We start from the raw sequence: 21,195 nt of genomic DNA, 5'->3' as shown, positions 1-21,195 counted from the left end.
GGATATTTCACATTCTTTCAGATGAGTGCTCAAAATGAAACAGTAGATACATAATATGGATTTTTCAATTCGAATATTTCGAAGACTAATTTTCATATTACGAAATTAGAAATCATTTATGTTCGACGCCAATAAAAGTACCACTCACTTTTGAACTCCTCAAGTATATCAATATAATTAAAATGTTCGAAAAAATAATTTCAAAATGTTCTTGGTCAATGTTATTATCGAACTATAACCTATTCATTCTGTATTTCTCTATGAAAGTAATTATTGAAATCTCCAACAAACGATATGTCCTGCCTAGAAGTTTTCATATTTCATTTATGAAAAATATTCTTGAGAAAAATACCCATTGCTGATAATTTTTTGAATTTTTCATCATGATAATATGTTTTCCTCATTCTTCAAAAATGTTGAAGAGTTTATTGAATTTCCGAAATGAAACACTAGCAAGGATATATTATATACTTTAATACTTCTCCGAGTGTGACTAGAATATGAGAACAGGTAATATTTATATACACAATAGATTATCAAAACTAAAAACATATCTAGCACTTTATGTTTAACCTCATCAAATAAATTTATATGATTTACTTGGCACTCTTTGATCAATTTTATTTCTAGTTTCAGTTCATGCGGCATTATTATCTCTGCTTTTATAAATCATGCATGTGTTCATAATATTTCGAGAAAAAAAGGTTTATTATTTCAACAATGCCAATGATGACCTAGTGATGTCCATCAGCAGATTTAATCAAAACAGACTGATATTAGGGCAGAGATCAGTTTTATTTAAAAAAGTTTGATATGATTATGCGGCATTATTGTTTCTGTTTTTATTCTTTTCAATAACTAACTTTGTGTCATAACATTGTGTCATAACACCTTAGATATTTACATATGAAGATATAAGATATGAAGTCTTGATAGTGGTGATATTCGAATAGATAACTTGTGACTTCAACATTTTCAATAATAATATTTAAAGAAAATTCAAATAAATCAACATTATATCATTTTTTGATATTATGAAACAAGATATCGAATTATTTTCTAATACGTGTTGAAGAAATCACTGTAAAATCAGTATAAAAAAGAAGAAATTGATTTTAATATTTAGAATATACCTCTTTTTGTAAAAGAGATAAATTGTTTGCATTTAGTTGGTTCAACTTTGTTATTGACATGTACTATTTGTTCATCTTGTCTTTCTTGTAATACACTTTTACACATGCGCCTCTTATGCCCTAATTCTACCTGGTCGACAGTAACAATATTTTTTAAGATATGCGTTTTCAACACACTTACTATGTTCGTTATAACTATCCAGTCTACTAATATCGCCAGAAATAGATAAATTTAAATCCTTCAGATCACCGTAATAACCAATGGTTGTTTCAAATATCGCTTTAGGATTCGTTTTAATTGTGATAAGTAAGAAAGATTCTTTTTTGTGATAAATTGGTTGGGATATTTGGATACTTAAAATTTTATCTACAGAATATTCGGCACATTTATGGGCACCATTTTTGTACTGAATAATGGCATGAATTTCTTCCAAGACATAATTCGTGATTGATTTTTCCAGTTTTTCATCTAGAGTTGTACTGATATATCCTGCACAAGTGCACCAGTGTTGAGCGATTCCGGCGTCTTCGCACGATCTCTCAGGTTCTACTTTTTCGAATAGTGATCTACATTTCGGGCATGCCTGGCTGGGAGTGGATGTAAAATTATGCCCGGAGAGTACTAGGATATGTTTGAGGGTCATATGAAGATCATATGGAGAGGTTAATTTCCGAGAATTACTCCTGAATACCTCAAATTCTTTTGGAAAATTCTGTTGAAACCATTTTGGAAAAGAGACGTAGATGAAGGGTAATCTTTGTTCCAACCACCCCGTAGTAGTCAGCGTTATATCACCAAATCTCATTCCATGATCACTTAAAAAAAATATAATACTATTTTCTGTAACACCTGCCCTGGTTACATCTTCTAAGAGCTGTTTGACCTTGTCGTCCATTCCTGTAGGGGAGTTGATTTCGTTGTGACTGAAGGAATTCATCCAAAAGAATCCGAAATATGGATAATTTTTGAAAGTTATTGAAAATTCTTTGGCAATATTCATTATTCTTTCTCCAGCCGATTCTGGTCCGGTACAATATATTATTCCGTCTTTATTTTGTATTTTCAGTTTCTCCGTTGCTAGAACGTATGGTCTGAAGTAGTAGTCAGAAGGAACGAGTTTGAAACCTTTCTTTTTATAATTGAAAGTATTGATTGAGCCTTCATCTTCTGCATAAGCGGTAATGAATCCCAGCCTTTTGAAGTCGTACCAAATGATTGAACAGTTGTCTAATTTTCCTATTACATTTGGATCACAAACCGAATAGGCATGGGATTGGTTATAACCTGTCAATATAGCCATAAGGTTTGGAAACGTGTTATCGTCTATTTTATTGTAACCTTTAAGAGATAACCAATTATTTTCCTCAATAAATTTGTAGGTATTTGGAAGCGTCCTTATGAAATTAAGTCGAGATATACTATCAATTCCTATGAAAAGTACACTAAATGGCTTCGTGGTGTTGTCAAAGTTTTCAATTTTTTCCTTAACTTCTTCTTTAATTATTACTGCGACATGAACATTTTCGTATACTGCATGTGCAGGTGTGTCCATCTCTGAACATTTCACTAAAACCGGATCATTGTAGATGGTGACGTTGTTTTCGAACACTTGACATGGAGAAATTCTGGAACAACAAATGAAGGTGAAAGCACAGATGTAGAATTCGATAATACTCAATATCTATAATAAGTACTTTTCTTAAAAAATATATTCAATACTTTCAAATTGTTTAGGTTTCAGCAAGTCAATTAACTATCATGCACTTATGTGAGTTATTATTCATGAACAATGAGTAAGGAAACAGTTGATTGATTTTTCCATAAGTTCTGAATTGTCAAAATTCTGAAGATTATTGGGATGATCAAAGAATGTGAACTTTCAAGGTATAAATGCTATTTTCTGCGTTTGTTGGCCGTGGTTTCGTCCACGACGGCGGATGATAATATCAAAGGCAAAGAGATGATGGATGTAGTGTTCTCGTTGTCCACTCAGCATATACGTAATACAGTGAATTCCATTTAAAGCGAGCCACCCTGAATAACTTCTCGAATAATGATTCGCAGAAAAAATAAAAAAAATATGTAAACGATAGTATACAGGGGGACATATTTTGACGTATTCACATTTGATGTAACTTTCCCTATCGCATCCCCAGAGCATGGCACCTTTTTTTTAAATGGATCAATTGTATTGCATTATCAGGTGTTCCATGATGAACAGATTTCAACAAAGTAGAATACATTATGGTCTAAAGCTCATAGTTTGGAAGCTAAAAATTAATTGAGTTGAAATTGAGCCACCCTGAATGAACTTCTGTACAATCTGTTAACTATTAGGTTTCATAGGTGTTTTTGTGAAGTATACTTCTAAAAGTCTCAGTTTGCCTAGTAAAGTTTGAATTCGATATTTTTTTCATTTTGTATTTGTCTCATTCTACAATAACGATTATCTACCAGGTGAAGTTACAATTGGGGTTTCTGTTTTTGTGAATTCTTGAGAAGCAATGGTTTATACGCTTCGAAAACGGATTGAAATAGTGAGTTTGTACTACCAGAATGGAACTACTAGAGCTGCTGCCCGTATGTTCAATGATAATTATCCAGGAAGAAATGTACGACCCAAATACGTTTCGGAATCATATAATATAATAATATAAATATAATATAATGTAATAATAACAACAACGATACAAATACAGTACAAATATATGCATTTGTGAATAAGTTTTCTTACTCTGCTGACAAGGTAGTTAATGTGATCATTTCACCTCATGTGCTGGTCCAGTATTACTCCTAGCGTAGCCTAATATAGTGAAGTGGTCGAACTAAAGAGCTCCATCAGAAAGTCAGTCATGGTATGTAAACAACTGCATTGAAAATTATAAAAAGCGGTGAAGCATAAAGTATATGACGTTCTGAAAAACTAAAAAAGAAGTATATTAGCAAACTGTAAATAAATAGTGAAAACGAATTAAAAAAGACTACCGAAGTAATAAGAGACTCCCAGAATAAAAACTATCAACAAATGCCCTTATCAGTTGAAGATAAGCATTTGGCTAAGAGTGTCCATACACGTTAAAATCTAATTGCCAAGCTATTGAAATGGAAGAACTTCGTCAAGAAGTCATTAGAAATAGAAAAGAAATAAAAAGTGCAATAGAAGCAAGTGAAGCCAGAGTATTACTGACATTAGAGGAATTGAATAACAAAGTGAATAAATTGGAAAGGGAAAATCAAGACTTGAAGAAGAAGGTTGAGCTACTCGAAAGGACATCAAAAAAAAAATAATATCTTGATACTTGGTTTGGACCAAACAACAGAGAATACTACGGTCAATGTTGGCACAACATTAAAAAATTCTCTTGGTATCAATATCACTGATGATGATATAAATAACATTTATCCATTGAGAAATATGAAAAGAAACCCATTGAAAGTGGAGCTGATATCTTATATGAAAAAACAAGAGATACTAAGAAATTTCTTCTTGCAATTGCAAGAAGCTGAAGGGAACAAATATATCAATCCTACAGGACTTGACATTTGAACAAAGGGCAGAAAATAGAATATTACGTGAAAACCTGAACAGAGCAAGACTAAACAAGGATAATATAACGTATATAAAAGGAAACAAACTGTACATCAATAATAAAGCATACACTGTGGAACAACTTGAAAACGCTGAAGAATATCCCCTCTACGAAAAACATAATAGCGCACCTCCCACACCAAACATAAGGAATAAAGAATATACTTTAGAAATAGAATCCAGTCTACCAGAATTTTTCAACGATACACTCAGCCAAGGCACAGCTACGCAAGGAATCAAAAAAATAAGACCACCGAAAAATCAGTTATCGCTACGAACTCTAGTATAATTAAGAAGAAAACAGGAGAACAACCTTCCAACGGAAAGAACAGACTACGATCGGCAAATAAATAAATAAGCAACGGCAAGCTGTAAATTAACTACATACATATTCTTACGATTCTATAGGTATTCCAGAAATAGCAATCTTTACATACCTTAGATATATTTATATAATCTCACCATTCTTCGTTATTGTGAACTCTTTCAGAATTTATAGTATAAAACATTCTATTCCTTTGTATTAATATAGTAATATTTGTAAATCTTATCAGTATGGATCCTTATATAAGAGATTTTATAGTAGAAAAAATAAGAACATACCCCCTGAATAATTGCAATGAAGCGAAAGAAGTCTTAGCGATAAATAATAAATTTAGTGATATAAAAGTCCTCAATACTAATATTTGCAGTATTTCAAAAAATATAGATGAACTTAAAATCAATCTTGAAGAGCTTAAAGCGTCTTTCGACTGCATAGTCTTAACAGAAACTTGGCACGTGCCTGATACTTCCACCCTTAATATGACCGATTATGTTACTCTATACAATGACAGCAACTACAACCAAAATGACGGTGTCGTTGTGTTTGTAAAAGCAAACCTATATCATTCCTATAATCATATCGAACTAAACGGAAGTATATTACTGAAAATCAATATGACGGTAGACGAACAGACCATCTGCATCTACGCGTTCTATAGATCTCCAGCGAGTAAAATTGATGACTTCCTATATCAACTTAACGAATTGCTAAACAAAGAGAATTAGAACCCACATTACAGTTTATTCGTTGGTGAAATAAACATTGATCTATTGAAGGAAACTGAAGACTCGAAAACATATCTCGACATTATGAGTGAATATGGGTTTCACTCAACCATAAACACCACTACCAGAGCAAGGAATGGATCGGAATCATGTCTAGATCATGTATTTATTAAAACGAAACAGCAAAACTTCAACAATCTATTGCCTATAACTATCTCCACCACAATCACAGATCATTACATAACGCTACTACAAATCGTACTAAATAATAAAACAAAAAATGAAATAAATAACAATTCAAAAAAATACTTTCAAAGATTAGACAAAAAAGAACTGCTTGAATCCATAAGCCACATAAATTGGGAGGATGAATTATACCCGATGCATAATCTTGAAACTGTAACAGAAAAATTCATAAATATAATAAATACCTGTATTCGTAAATCAACAAGACACATAAAAATGAAAAATAGTGAGCGCAGACGAAAAAACTGGATTACGAAGTCCTTGATAACACATATCAACAAAAAAAACCTATTGTATCGCCTTTGGAAACAAGACCCAACCAATGTGAACATGAAAAATGATTATCTCACAACCAAAAAAAATAACTGAGAAAAAAATACGAGATGCAAAAGAAAAGTATTATGGAAAGCTAATGGAAAATGAACAGAATACAAGCAAAAAACTATGGAAAACGGTTAATGAAATTCTGAAAATCGAAACAAAAAAACAAATAAATAACATCAAAAACGAGAAAGGAGAAATCGTCACCGATCAAAAAATAATCGCTGACATGTTCAACAGTTTTTTCGTGAATGTAGGAAGAAACCTAGCGAAAAACATTAAAAAAAATCCTATTCACAAAAATAGGAAAAATCTAACGAATAATTCAATTTTTCTCTCACCTACAAGTAGGAATGAGATAAGGAATACTATAAATAAATTGAAGAATAATAAATCTCCTGGACACGATGGAATCAAAGCCGAAATTCTCAAAATCATCATTGACTTCATTAGCAAACCTTTAATGGACATCATAAATAGATCATTTGAATCTGGGACTTTTCCCTCAGTTCTGAAGAACTCAATAGTAACTCCAATTTTCAAATGCGGCGAAACAGATAATGTCACAAATTATACGCCCATATCCCTTTTATCATCGATCAGCAAAATTTTCGAAAAAATTCTAAAAGCCAGATTATGTACATTTCTAACCAAATATAATCTACTGTCAACATCTCAGTTTGGCTTTAGAGATAATAAATCTTCTACTGATGCAATTCATTCCCTAACAAAAACCATCTATGAATCTCTAGACTCAAGTACCCCTTCAATAGGTGTTTTCATAGATCTGAAAAAGGCATTCGATACGGTCGACCACTCCATACTTCTAGATACCTTAGAAAATATGGGCGTAAGAGGTACTGCACACAAATTACTTAAAAGCTACTTAACAAATAGAAAGCAAAGAGTGAAAATTGGAAGCCAAATCAGTGCAGAAATGGAAATAACATGCGGTGTACCTCAAGGGACAGTACTGGGGTCGGTGCTATTCGTTATCTATTTGAATGACTTATTCATACAAAAAACAATCGGGAAAATCATAAGTTTTGCGGACGACACGGTAATATACTATAAAGATGAAGACTGGTACAATCTGAAACTGAACATTGAAAAAGACCTAAGAAATCTCAAAGACTGGTTTGACAGTAGATTACTTTCAATTAATTTTGACAAAACAGTATACTTACCATTCAGCAGTCTCTCAACATCCTTGCCAGAATACACTCTGAATATTCAACAAAATCTTGTAATTAAACCTGCGAAAAAAATCAAATATCTGGGTATATATATAGATAATCATCTTAGATGGGACCACCATATACAGTACTTAACAAAAAAACTACGTTGTATTTCATATAGACTGAAACAAGTCGGAAAGTTCGTGAATTACAAATACAGAAAAATTCTATACCACAGTTTAGTAGAATCACACTTGAATTATGGCATCATTGGTTGGGGAGGAGTATCAAAAACTCACCTACATCCTCTTGAAGTCTCTCAAAGACGATTTCTTCGAATACTACTCAATAAACCTGCAAGGTATGAAAGTAATTTGCTGTATAAAGAGACACAAATTTTAGATTTGAGACAATTATTCATCGTTCAGATAGGATGCCAGCTATACAAGAACAAAGCTGAACATGACACTCCAAACCACCCATACGCAACGAGAAAAAGGCATCACCATTGTATACCACTGGTTTCCAAATCTATAGGACAGAGAAGCTATCGTTATCTAGCTCCCAAACTATTAAATTATTTACCAAAAGAAATTACATATGAAACTTCTATGAAACGCTTCAAAAAACAATTAGTATCATTTGTAAAGGAAAATGCAAGAACGGATATTCATAAACTAATCGAAGGTTGAACCACTGTCCCAATATATTGTTATTATGATTATCAATAGCTTATTTATATATGTATGTATGTATGTGTATATGCGTGTATATGTATGTATATATGTGTATATCCATTGTTCATTAGATATAAGATTTCTGCAGAGATTGAAATGCATGTATGTATACTCAAGTTTATCTATACTATTATAATATGAATTAATCAGGTATAATTTTAATTGATGTATATTTATTTTACACTTACTTTTATATTTTATCTTTCGTGACTGTCTCTTTTGTAATTCCACAAACAAGTATGTTTGATACTTCTGTGGATATTATTATGTTTATTCATTTTTATACACAACTCTTATATTATTGTATGGATTTTATTTTATCACGAATAAACGTCATTATTATATTATATATATATATATATATTATTATTATTATTATTATTATTTGATTTTTGAGACTTTCGCTATATTTGGACACTTACAGTTATCATTCCTTTCTAAGCAGCATTCATTATGCAATAATGAATAATCAAGTCTGGGTTGATACAGTTCTGTAAGTGAAAAAGTAACGAATTTAGTTTCATCAATTTTTAATGTCAGTAAGTTCGTGTTTAGCCATTTTTGTATTTTAATGAATTAATATGCAGCAGTGCGATACAACTCTGATCACTCATCGTGTGTAAAGATAATGGCGGTGTCGTCTGCGTATGATATTATTTTCCCTTGGAGATTTTTCATTTTGCAAATGTCGTTAATATAAATGAGAAAAAGTAATGGACACAGTACTGTTCCCTGAGGAACACCTGTGGTAACTATTGAGGGTTTGCTCGATACATTATCTATTTTTACTCTTTGAGTCCTTCCTTTCAGGTAACTGATAAATAAATCTAGCACTGAACCTCTTATTCCGTTGTCTGATAACTTGTTAAGTAGTATATGGTGCGATACAGTAGGTATCGAAAGCTTTGGCTCTAGTACTGCATTTTCTGTGCCTCGGTTTTTCCTGAAGCCAAATTGTTTTTCCATAATCACACAGTTTCCATCCAGATAATTCAACAGTTTCTCTTTTAGACAGTATTCGAAAATTTTAGCTAAGCTGGTTATGGATGAGATGGGTCTATAATTAGTCAGAACGGAAAGTTTGCCTGATTTGTAAATTGGGGTGATGATCGATTCTTTCCGTCGTTTAGATAGGGTACTTTTATTGAGTGCGAGGTTTATGAGATGCGTAAGAGGCACTAGTAGATGGATGTGAGTGTTTTTGATGACTTTAGACGGGTTCTGGTGAACAATTATTTTTTAGGTTGGAAATGGCAAGGGTAACCTCGTTTTGGGTGGCTGGAGCTGAGTACATAGATCGCTGTTGAGTTACTTTCTCTATTTCGTCTGGTAGTAAACAATTATTTTCTATTTATTTTGCCATTTTTTCGCCTATTGTTGTGACATTGTTGTTAAAGATGTTTGCTTTGTCTTCATTATTTGTAATATCTGTTCCTTTGTTTTTTATAGTGACCTTATTTAGTATTTTATGTTTGGGTGTTGTATTTCTTGCTTCGTTGATTATCTCCCATGTTTTTTTTTATTACTGTTATTTTCCCACAGTTTCTGTTTATAGTAATTGTTTTTCGTTTCTTTTATCAGTTTGTTCAGCCTATTTCTGTATTTCTTAATATTTTCTTTCAGTTCTGGGGTAGGTGTTCGGTTTAGATTTTTTTTCAATTTATTGATATTTAATGAAATTTAAAAATCTCAATGTTATCCAGGGTTTGGGTATTTTTGTGGTAACTTTATTTGTCCTACTTATTGTACTTTTCTGGATGTAATGTTGATATTTATTTAGGAAGGTATCATATGCGTTTTGTATGTCTACATTCTCCGTGATGTTGTCCCATCGTTCTGTTTTAAGAAGGTTATTTACTTTGGCGTAATCGATAACTTTATGTGTATTTTCAGATAATATTGGTATATTGTCTTGGTTTTGGTTGAACTCGACTATTGCAGCTACAGAGTAGTGATCTGCTAGTGTATTATTTATCACTGTAGGTTTAATTTTTATTTTTTGATGTTTTGTCAGTCCTAGTGAAGAGATGGTCTAAAATGGATTCCGAAATTTCGGTTATCCTTGTACTGACATTAATATAGGACAAATAATTATGTTCTATTGAAGTGTTAATATATGAATTTACGTTATTGGAGTCGTTATCTCTCAAATTTATGTTTATGTCACCTACAAAAATTTCTACCTGTAGTTAAAGGAGGTCTATATGTCGATGTGATTCCTAGGTGTATACAGTTGATCTTTATTGTATCCTGAGTAAATTTATTTGAGTGAAACTATGCTTAACTACCTCTTTCATTTCTAAATTGTTTTTGGTGTAAACTACAAGACCATCATTTTTGTTGAATGTTGACTCATTATAGTGTATACTGAAATGGGGATTATGGTAATCATTTATCGATTGTATGTTCCATGTCTCGGAAAGAATGATTAAATCGATATTTTGCAGATCGGACTCTATAAAGATTAACATTTCCTCAAAATTCTTCTTGATACTTCGTATATTGAAATGGATGATTCCCAGACTGTTTTCATGTTTATTCTGAAAGTAGTGACTGATATTATAACATATTTGTGCTTCTCCATCCAATTCTTTCAAAAATTCAAGCATTTGTAAAGTATGACAAAAAAAATAGATGAAAAGTTAATCAATAAACAAATTGAAACGTATTCTATTGGTGAGTTAATTCAGTGTTGCTTGAGAGCACCCAGTTTAGTGCGATTTTAGTTTAAAGTGTTATTATGTATTTTAAAAATAATGTATCAACAGGTTTTATTTATAACATATTCTATAATTTATCAATATCAGTCTCATCATTAAAAATCATTTTTCGATTATTTTTTAATACATAAATCTTTCCTGAGCTGGTCCAGACGTTTCTTACCAATAATTTTTCGATTGCCTTGCCCATAAGTTTCAGTCTTCGTGTGGTTGAGGTCTTCTTTTAATTCAACGTCCCTTTCAATATTTTTTTTTGTTGAAAATCAGATTTCTCATAGTTGAATCTTTCATTTTTAGGAATATACTCCGCGGTTTGAGGTTGTCTTCAACTTTCTTTCCCACTCGACTGCATATCAGGATATCGTTTTTATTCAGTTGTATCAACAGTTTTTGATTCAAGAAGTTTATTACCTCTCCTCTTGTGTCTTCTCTGTCACTTTCCTTGAGGTTGAATAATCTGAGGTTTCTCAACTTTGCCTGTTGCTCTATATTATCGATATTTTTGAGATTGATGGAGTTTTCCATTTTAAGTTAATAAATTTCCAGTTTTAGAATATCGATCACCGTACTATTTTCTTGTTTGCTCACATTCAAACGGTCATTATCATCGTTAAGTTTTTGTTCTAGGGTCACGAGTTTTTCGTCTATCTGCTTCGCAATAGTATTTGCCACCTTATCAGCGATGGTTTTTATGAAATCTTCTGATAAAATCGAACTCAGGCTGCTACTTACAGCATTTTTGATTTCTCCTTTTATTTCTCGGTAATAACCATTTTTCATATAATTGGACTGTTTTCCAAGTCTTGACCTATTTAACTTTGATCTGGCCAATTTTCGAACAATAAAAGAACTTACTTTTGGTGGTTTTGCACTCAAATCGGGAGCTCTCAAATTAACTTGTTCACTTACCGCACATCATGCTCTCCTGTACAAATTTATGGAAACTGGATCTGTTAACAATAAAAAACCATAACTGTTCACGAGTTGTCAACGATGAAGCTATTTGTACTACAGTCTTAGGGCACACTGGACTAATGGAAAATTCGCAATCTCTTACTATGATATCTCGAAAATCAGAAATCAGTCGTACACATGTTTTCGGGATCCTTCATGAGTACAAATTTCATCCATATAAGATTAGGCTAGTTCATGAATCGAACGAAGATGATATTTCGAAAGACATATAGAGTTTTGTGAGAGTCTCACTGAACTGATCAAATTGCATTAGAATTTCTTGTATAAAATTTGTTTTTCGGATGAATGTACGTTTAGTTTGAGTGGAGAGGTGAATCGGCGAAATTGTGTATATTGAAGTGATACAAATCCTCATTCATACCGTCAAGTTCATACCGAACGACCTCAAAAACTGAATGTTTGGGCAGGAATTTTAGGTGACCACATCATAGGACCTTTTTTATCGATAATAATGTGACTAGTGAGAAATATTTGGATATGTTGGAGAATCGAATAATACCGTGCATCAATAGGGCAATTGATGAGGATATAAATTTATTCGAAAACGAAATTGTTTTTCAGCAGGATGGTACACCTCCTCATTATGCAGCTCCAGTGCGACAATTTTTGGATGATCATTTTCCTGGTCGCTGGATTGGCAGAAGTGGTCCTACAGAATCCCATGGGAAGATTTAAGAGAGCATATCATGATGCACTGCAGAGAAATAACTCTCGAGATTCTCAACCATCTGAGGGCGGCAATGGAAGCTTGTTTGTACCATTGTACGGAAGATGGTGGAAACGTTTTTGAACATCTACTTTATTTTTTTTTTCTCATTGTCCAGTCATCAAATTTTTATTCAAGAATTTCTGATTTATTGTTTCCATATTCGTCTTCAGAATGAATATATCAAAATGTGTCCCCCTGTATATTATTGTTGACGTGTTTTTTATTTTTCCTGAAAATCATTGTAACATAAGTTATTCAGGGTGGCTCGTTTTCAACTCAAATAATTTGTAGCTCCCATAAGGTTCAGACCATATGTTTTATACTTTGTTGAAATATGCTCATCATGGAGCATCTGATAATGCGAAACAATATAGGGTGATCTATTGAAAAAAAATAGTGACATGCTCTGGAGGTGCGTTAGGGGAGGTAACATGCATTTTTTTTTTTCTAATTGATTCGGCCATTACTACACCTCACGATTTGATCTCCACAAACTTTATTTGAAAAATATATCACAACCTGTTTCGCTAGCACAGTAGCTTTGTCAAGTGATTTAAATACTTCAAGTTCTTTCTTACATTGATATTTATATACTACAGGTAACCATAATTGAGACTACCTCCAAAAATTACCTAAACCTCTACCTAAGGTACCTGTTCAATTATGATCACGTGAAGTTTACCTCACATCTACATCAATAAAAATTCTTTCTCGGCAATGTAAGAAACAACTTGAAGTATTCAAATCACAAAGCTACTGTGCTAACGAAACATCTGTTTTAAAATCTGTTTTTCCGTTAACCAGCTGTCGCACCCCTACGAACGACAACCCTCAGAAGTTGAAACTTGTGCGAGTTAAGGATTAACGAGGTTTCACCTTTTAACGTGTGATTCCTAGCTAACGAAACATATTGTGATATATTTTTCAGATAAAGTTTGTGGAGAGCAAATCGGGAGGTGCAGTTTTTAAAAAAAAATGTGTATATGTCAAAATGTGCCCCCCTGTATACCATTGTCGACGTGTTTCTTTATTTTTCCTGAAAATCATTGTACCAAAAGTTATTCAGGGTAACTCATTTTTAATGAAATGCACTGTATATCCTGGACGTTGTGGACGGAACGTTCTTCTCAAAAACCTGCAGACCACGACCTACAAACCCGGAAAATTGTTTCGACACAATAACTGGAACATTTTTCAACTCACGATATTCCACCATCTGGATCTGTAACGTTGTACTTTCGCGTTATATTAGAGTAGCAGCAGGATACCTCCTTCTTGGTATAGGACGGAACCACTTCTTTATCAATATGGAGAGTAGCAATATTGTCAGTTTTTGTCACATATGTCATGAGCTTCTTGGAACGACAAGGCTTGTATTTCTGTAATTGGAAAAATTTTTTGGCATCTTTATTGAAAGGCTCCATGTCTAATATCTTACACATCGAACTTGAAACAATGAAGTTAGATTCTGTAAATAACAAATGAGATTAAAGGGAGTGATATAAGAATTCATTTAAATTGAGAGGGGTATATTTTCAGGAGTGATTGATTTTTGGGAAAAAGTTTTGGCTTTCTACTTCTCATATTTATACAAAAAATGTGGAAATCTTTCGAAGAAAGGAAAGGAGTAATTGATTCCAAAATTAGGTATCTACAAAAATGTGTAGATCACGTAGAGAAGTAACTGGCGTGCTTTTTTTGGCCTTGGCTCTCCTCTTCCTTTGGACGATTGGACAACTTCTGAGCGATTATTATCTTGCGACGGTTTTTTTTTTGGCAAAATTAACAATTTTGGAACGAACTTCGCTGTCACACGCTTCATGCCCAAAATTTCCGAAAAAATTGCATAACATGAGCCAACCGATATGCCGACATCCTCAGCAACTTCTCTAATAGCACATCAGTTGTATAATCATAGTATCAACTTTTATACAATGTGTCCAAAATGAAAAGAGCCATCATTGGAAAATCATATACCGCAAGAGAAACAAGGTTGTTCAATAAATCAGAAAAAAGTCGTCCATTTCAGAGCTTATTTCAATTACATTTCAAAAATTACTAATTGAACAATTATGATGATACATTATTCGAGTTTTCGCCAAAAAGGCTAACTTATACTGGCTGATTCTTTTTGTAGGCCCATATAAAAAATATATTTGGTTCTTGAATATGAAATGTCGATAGCTATAAAAAAATCGAATTCACAATAATAAATTAATAAATATAACATAAGAGTAACCAGACAGAGTACAGCGCGATGACCGTCCCTATGCCGTATTTTCAGAAATGAAAGGAGTTATATTCTGAAAATTGGCAAATGTAGGATTTTTAATACGTTTCATTAAATACAAATTATAAAGTTTTCCCAACACTTCCGGTTTTACCGGAACTTGATACCAACTTCCTCAATTCAACACCCTCTATATTTTCACATTTTGAATACCTGACATAATTCTAATATACCTATACCAAAAATAAATCGTTCTCAGATATTCATTAAATTCCAGCATGTTATATATACAAGGTGTTCGAAATCGATTACTAATCCTGAAGATAAGAGGCCAAACTTTAGTTTTTTCAGATAGGATAGTATTTTAGGATAGTTTTGAAATTATGAGATGATTTTGATTTCACGAAACACTCCCTATATCAAAAATCAACCGTTCAAGAGATGTATTTCATTAGTTCGGACTTCCATTATCCAATATGATATAAAATAATTTGAAATTTGAAAGATTTCAAGCCAAGTTACTTCTCGACGTTTCGATTGTTAGTATCCACAATCGTCTTCGGGTGATAACTGGACTTAATCCTCCGAGAGATAACTATTAATAGGTCATTCGAGTGCTTTCACCTATCCCCTCTTTCCCCTTTTCGCTTCCCCGGTTTAGGGGGAGCTGGTCATTTTCCGCTTGATTATGGGTTTCCATATGTTGCGTGTTTCTACGCTAACTTGGATGAATGCATTATTGAACAATATACAGTGTCATCCCCAAAATATGCACCATATAGAAAACTTATTTATTAAGGGTTTTTCGACAAAAAGGTATTTCTGATAAAAGTTTGTGCATCCCCTAAAACTAAACATGCACCAATAAAATACAGTACAGCATACGTAATATACGAGGAGCCTTCAAATATTTAATTTTGTGACAAGAGTAAAGTACTCTTATTTTGAAAAATCTCGGGAAATGTTATCCAAAAAAAGCTGTTTAGCATCGAAAAATACATCTAGATTTGAAGTCATGGCCATAAGTCAAGTCTTATTTTTCAACCTATTTTTTTAAAATGGAGACTACGAAAAAAAAAATGCTGAAACGATAAATATACAGCATCCTGTATAGGACGGTTCATTTTGAAAGCCTGTTATATTACAAATTATACAACTGTCGTGTTAACCACGGTCAATTTTTTTGAAAAGTGAATTAATTTTCAAAGTTTTTGGTGCAGCTATTTTTATTTTTTGTTATCACCGAACTTTACTCAAAATTATACAGTATTGTAACAAAAACTTAATATTCAATAATATCAAATCACAAAACAACAAAATAAAATAGTTATTTCTGAACGAACTCATTGATTTCCTGGAGATTTTCTTGTCCAAAATAAGTGTTTCAAGTTGAATCTCCAGAAAATCAATGAGTTTGTTCCGAAATACTTATTTTATTTTGATGATTTGTGATTTGATATTATTGAATATTCAGTTCTTGTTACAATACTGTATAATTTTGAGTAATTTTTGGTGTAAACAAAAAATAAAAATAACTTTGCACTAAAAACTTTGATAATTAATAAACTTTTCAAAACAATTGACCGTGGGTAACACCATAGTTGTGTAATTTGTAATATTACAGACTTTTAAAATGAATCATCGTATACAGGATGTATACGATGTATACGACAACCATCGTTGTCGATGTGCTTTAGTAAGGTGACTAGTTCTGTGCCATGGTTCCAGACACCTTCCTGAAGCACATCAACAGCGTGAGACCTTCCATTATTTTCACAATTGAGTAAAAAGTCCACAACGAATTGCCATTCTTTTATGTATTGGTGAAGAGAACCGACACTAAATGGGAAACATCTATATACCGAAAACCCACTCACACGGGACAGTATCTCAACCTCGAATCCAACCACCATCAATCGACTAAAAGAGGAATCATCAAGACTCTAGTAGATCGTACTTTCGGGCTTTGTAATACGAAGGAAGGTCCCGAGAAAGAACTGGGCATTATCAAAAATGATCTTTAACGGAATGGTTACTCCAAAGTGATGGTGGAACAGACTTTGGCTTAAAGACGGCAAGAGCCTCGCAAGAAAGAGTACTTACACTTCCCTACATCAGAGAATTGTCGAAAAGAATGAGAAGAATTGGGTCCAAGTACAACATCAGAACCTGCTTCAGATCTGGAAACATTATCCGTAGCAGCCTCGCGGACTGCGATTCCAAGAATTGCATTAACCGGATACCCTGCGATTGCGGAAAATCCTAAATCGGGTAAACTAAGAGGCTATTGAAAGACCGCATTGCCGATCACAAGAAACACACCCAGCAAGGAGAAACCAGCAAATCGGGAATAGGAGAGCATGTTTGGACTCATCAATATAACATCAACTGGTCCTAAGCTGAGATCTTCCACAGGGAGGAACACTGGTTCAGGAGGAAATTCAAAGAAGCCGCATTAATGGTGTCCAACAACGCATTCAGCCAAGCTAACGTCCAACATGGCTGAAAGTGAATATATGACGGGCGACTCTCTAGTTATAAATGTTGCAAAAAGCCTCAAAAATATTATGTGTGCACTAAATGCTTCAGTGTTTTTCACCAAAGTTGTATCATGCGAAAGAACAAAACGATTACTTTTATTAGTGAGAACAAAGTGATCTGCTGTGGAGCCGAAAATGAAAATGAAGAAAACACAAACCAACCTGACAGCGTTCTCGAACAAACTATAAGAGATCTACTGGAAGAGAATCACGGGAAATGCAATTATATTTCCAAACTGAAAGAAGAAAATAGTGTGTTGGAAAGTGAAGCTCTTGAAATGGAATCAAAACTCAATGAACAGGTAGAAGTCCAACGACAACAGATTGAAAAACTGGAACAACAAATCACCTCGCACATACAAAAACTGGCTGATGAATATCTTGAAACAAAAACGATAGAAACTCAAACTGATGAAAAACATTTTACTAAGGAATTCCTACCAGACATGGAACAGAAAAGAAAAGAGAATACCCCAGCAAAAAAGGAAAATTTGACTTCAAATTCCAATGAGTCACCAAGCAAACATATACAGGGGGATAGACAACGGAAACCGATAAATTTACGCATTGACAAAATTCTAGAACAAGAAGAGAATACAATAGAAGTGACAGAGATTCCAATCCCAACAATTATACAGAGTATTGACCAAGGTACACAAACTAGAAATGACAGACTTTACAAAGTGGAAGACATAAGATGTAAAAAAAGGAGCAAGAAAAGGCAGTCCATGAAAATTAATTCCTTTGAAGTTGAAATATTAAATGATGACAATATTCAACTCAATGAAGAAAATACTGGAAAGTTGGCCCCTCAATCACCAGAAACTGAATCAAATAAAACAAGCCCAAAGTCTATTGGAAACCAGACCTCACAAAATACCCTATTAGATGATGAAGTGGTGGTGAATCTAACAACCGATGAAATAGGATCGAACGTTAGTGATGACAGGTCACAGACAGATTCATTAAAAAGAATAGTGATTTTGGGAGATGACTATTCAAAAAACTTTTCCATGGCCCTGGAAAGTCGTATGGGAGAACGCAAGTACTCAATGCATGAAATATCAAAACCAAATACAGAGCTATCTGAATTTTGGTCGATGCAGGATGCAGAAAATGAGATATGAAAGTATCCGTATCAACGTGCATATTTAAGTCAAATGATAAAAGTAAGTTCTTCAGTGACTCATTAACCAGAGAATCATAGTCATTATAATTGATATTGAAATCAGGTGTTTACGATTATAAAACTATTTATCGGCAGGTCACACAAGAGTAGCTCTAGTTTTCTCAAAAATATTCGGCAAAGACAAAAAACATATAAATTATATTTTTTGCTGAAGCAGATTGTGAATTCAAATGTTTTATCATCCAAAAGGTCATTGAACTTTTCGATTTGAGAGAAAGAGTAATCGCTAATTACAGTGTCAGCCACCAGAATAACTGTTCCCCCGAGGTTTGAGTCTGTTCTTGAGTTTCTGCATACCACAGAGTAGCAATGTATGTATATAGGCTCATTACTATTACACCAATGTTCTGTTAACAATACTATACTGGGAAAATTCAGAGTATTCAGAAGTACATAAAGTTCGTCACACTTACGTCTGAGGGACTGAATATTCAGTAAAAATAATGTGCAGGTTTTTTTATTAGATTTGAAATAGTAACCACTATTATCATTTCCAGAACATTGTTCACTCTTGGAATCAATTTCTTAGGATATCACAGGTCTATAGAAAGGATGTTCTGAGCTTGATCTAAAAAATCGTCGCATATAGAAACATATTTCAAGTTATTCCCTTGTTTTTTCGTTAGAATGTTATAGTTTAATACATTTTTCGCTATGGTATGAATTTTAAGCTTTTTACCACCGCGGCTGTTAATCTCCAAGAAAGAAATATCTCCTTCAGCATAATAATTTACCTTTTTTGTGTATTCGTATAATTTGATATTGAATTTATAGATAAGTTGATTAACACTAGACATCTTTCCATAGGGTATAGAAGATAGTATTATATTTGTATTTGTACAGAGTTTCTGAAGACTATTGATTTTTCTGAATGAAGGATATTTATTCGCCCTAAAATCGTTTGACCCTGCCAAAGCTAAAATGTAATCATTGCTGTCTAGATCTTTCGACAAGTTGACAATATCTTCAATTATGTTTTCAACAACGATCCTGGTTTGATGATGGTTTGAACAGTAAACCTATCCCTATTAAATCTAGATATAATTTCTCCCAAACCATATCCAAAATCATCGCATAAAATAAGGATTTGACTTTTTGGAGAGACTCGACCCATACACAATTTGCTTAGTTCTATTATCATCTTTTTTCAAAGTTTCATAAGGCTTATTTTCTTCCACAAAATTGTTTGGCAGTATTTTGTCCTCGGTTTTTGACGAGCTAGGACCAGGTCTGAGTTGAGTGTCACATTTGGATATTTGATTTATTTTTAATTTCAATGTCGAATTTTCTTGTCTATGGAAAAAAATTAAGGTAGTTGTGATTTATTGATGTTGCCATTTGTATAAGTGTATTTTATGAATTCCTGACCAAAATGTCCCGTTTACGTTAAGCGAACGAAGATTTTTTAAAATTTGATTATGATCTATAATGAATGTATTCGAATTATCGATCGAACATGCAGGTTATTTGCCGGAAGGTATCTGGAAAAACTCAAACCGAATCACAATACGGTAAAAAGGTTGTTGAAATATCATGGATCATATCTTAAATAACCAAACGAAAGCCTCAGATGGATAATGAAGATCTAGAAATAGACGTTCTTGGATATTTTGCTGCTTATCCGAATGCATTTTTGAAAGATTGTTAGAAAAATCTACCAGTTTAATGCAGAACCACATACCACATTGAAAAAAAAAGCATAAATGGAAACAACCGTTCAAATATCATGATAGTTGTATTGAGTTTTGTGAATGGATGCTGATGAAAAGTCAGAAAAACCCACATTTTTTAGAACAATTATATGGAGTGATGAAGCTAAGTTTACCAAAACTGGATTATTCATTATTCATTTTTGAGGTGATGGAAATCCACATCTCACCCGTGACCGATATTTTCAAGAAAGTTGGAGTTTTGAAGTTTAATGTGATATGAAGCACAATACGATTTTTTGTTTGTACATCTATAATGAGGATACTGTACCATAATACAAACTATTGTGACGATTGCAGTGAATGATTTATCAACTGAAGATGCGTAAAATATTTGGTACCAACAGGATGGAGCACCGCCCCATAATTGCCGGACCGTAGGGGTTTTACTTGATCAATTATTTTACGATAAGTGAATTGCCAATAACGGGTCGTACCTTTAGCCAGTACGCTTCGCTGATCTGTCTCCTATGACTTTCATGTATGGGGCATATTTTAAATATTGTATATGCAGATCCTGCAATAAGTAAGGATAATACGGTTAGAAAAGTTTCACAACTTCACAACATTCAACTCCCTTGATGCCGATGAAATCAGTCGTGCTGTAAATAATTTAGAATAAACATTTTTCAATTCATTATTTATTCATCTGATATTCTGTCTTCCATAAAAACCATGATGGCAAATTACTAGCTCCAATAAACTTTCTGTAACTGTTCGAAACGAGGGTTTCGTAGCCTTTACTTTTATGGTGATTTTATATTTAATTTTTTCAAGAAAAACTGAAATATCCCATGAATGATTGATTTTTTATATAGGCAATGTTTCATGAAAATGGGTCAAATTCATCTCGGAAGTATTTTGGTGA

At 33.1% G+C, this 21,195-nt stretch overlaps 1 protein-coding gene across 16 annotated transcripts in view; it reads right to left on the bottom strand.

The window, feature by feature from the left end:
- Window positions 1-457: 457 nt before the first annotated feature.
- The window catches only part of LOC111511999 (uncharacterized), an 82,763-nt gene continuing 62,025 nt past the window's right edge, over window positions 458-21,195 (bottom strand). For 12 of the 16 annotated variants that reach the window (XM_074172361.1, XM_074172357.1, XM_074172359.1 and 9 more), the window contains 2 exons: window positions 13,863-14,127; window positions 458-2,759 (listed from right to left, as the gene is read on the bottom strand). In XM_074172361.1, the coding sequence (XP_074028462.1) occupies window positions 1,247-2,759; window positions 13,863-14,127 (1,778 nt within the window). In that variant the 3' untranslated portion in view covers window positions 458-1,246. The remainder of the gene's footprint in view (window positions 2,760-13,862; window positions 14,128-21,195) is intronic. The other 4 variants (XM_074172362.1, XM_074172365.1, XM_074172363.1 and 1 more) reach the window with 2 other exon arrangements.

The sequence above is a fragment of the Leptinotarsa decemlineata genome, unplaced genomic scaffold (genome assembly GCF_025532065.1).
Source record: "Leptinotarsa decemlineata unplaced genomic scaffold, Ldec_3_MD MMD2_tig00000090_RagTag_RagTag, whole genome shotgun sequence".
Taxonomy (NCBI): domain Eukaryota; kingdom Metazoa; phylum Arthropoda; class Insecta; order Coleoptera; family Chrysomelidae; genus Leptinotarsa; species Leptinotarsa decemlineata.
Note: the sequence above shows the minus strand (reverse complement) of the source record. Positions and strands in the feature narration are given on the sequence as shown.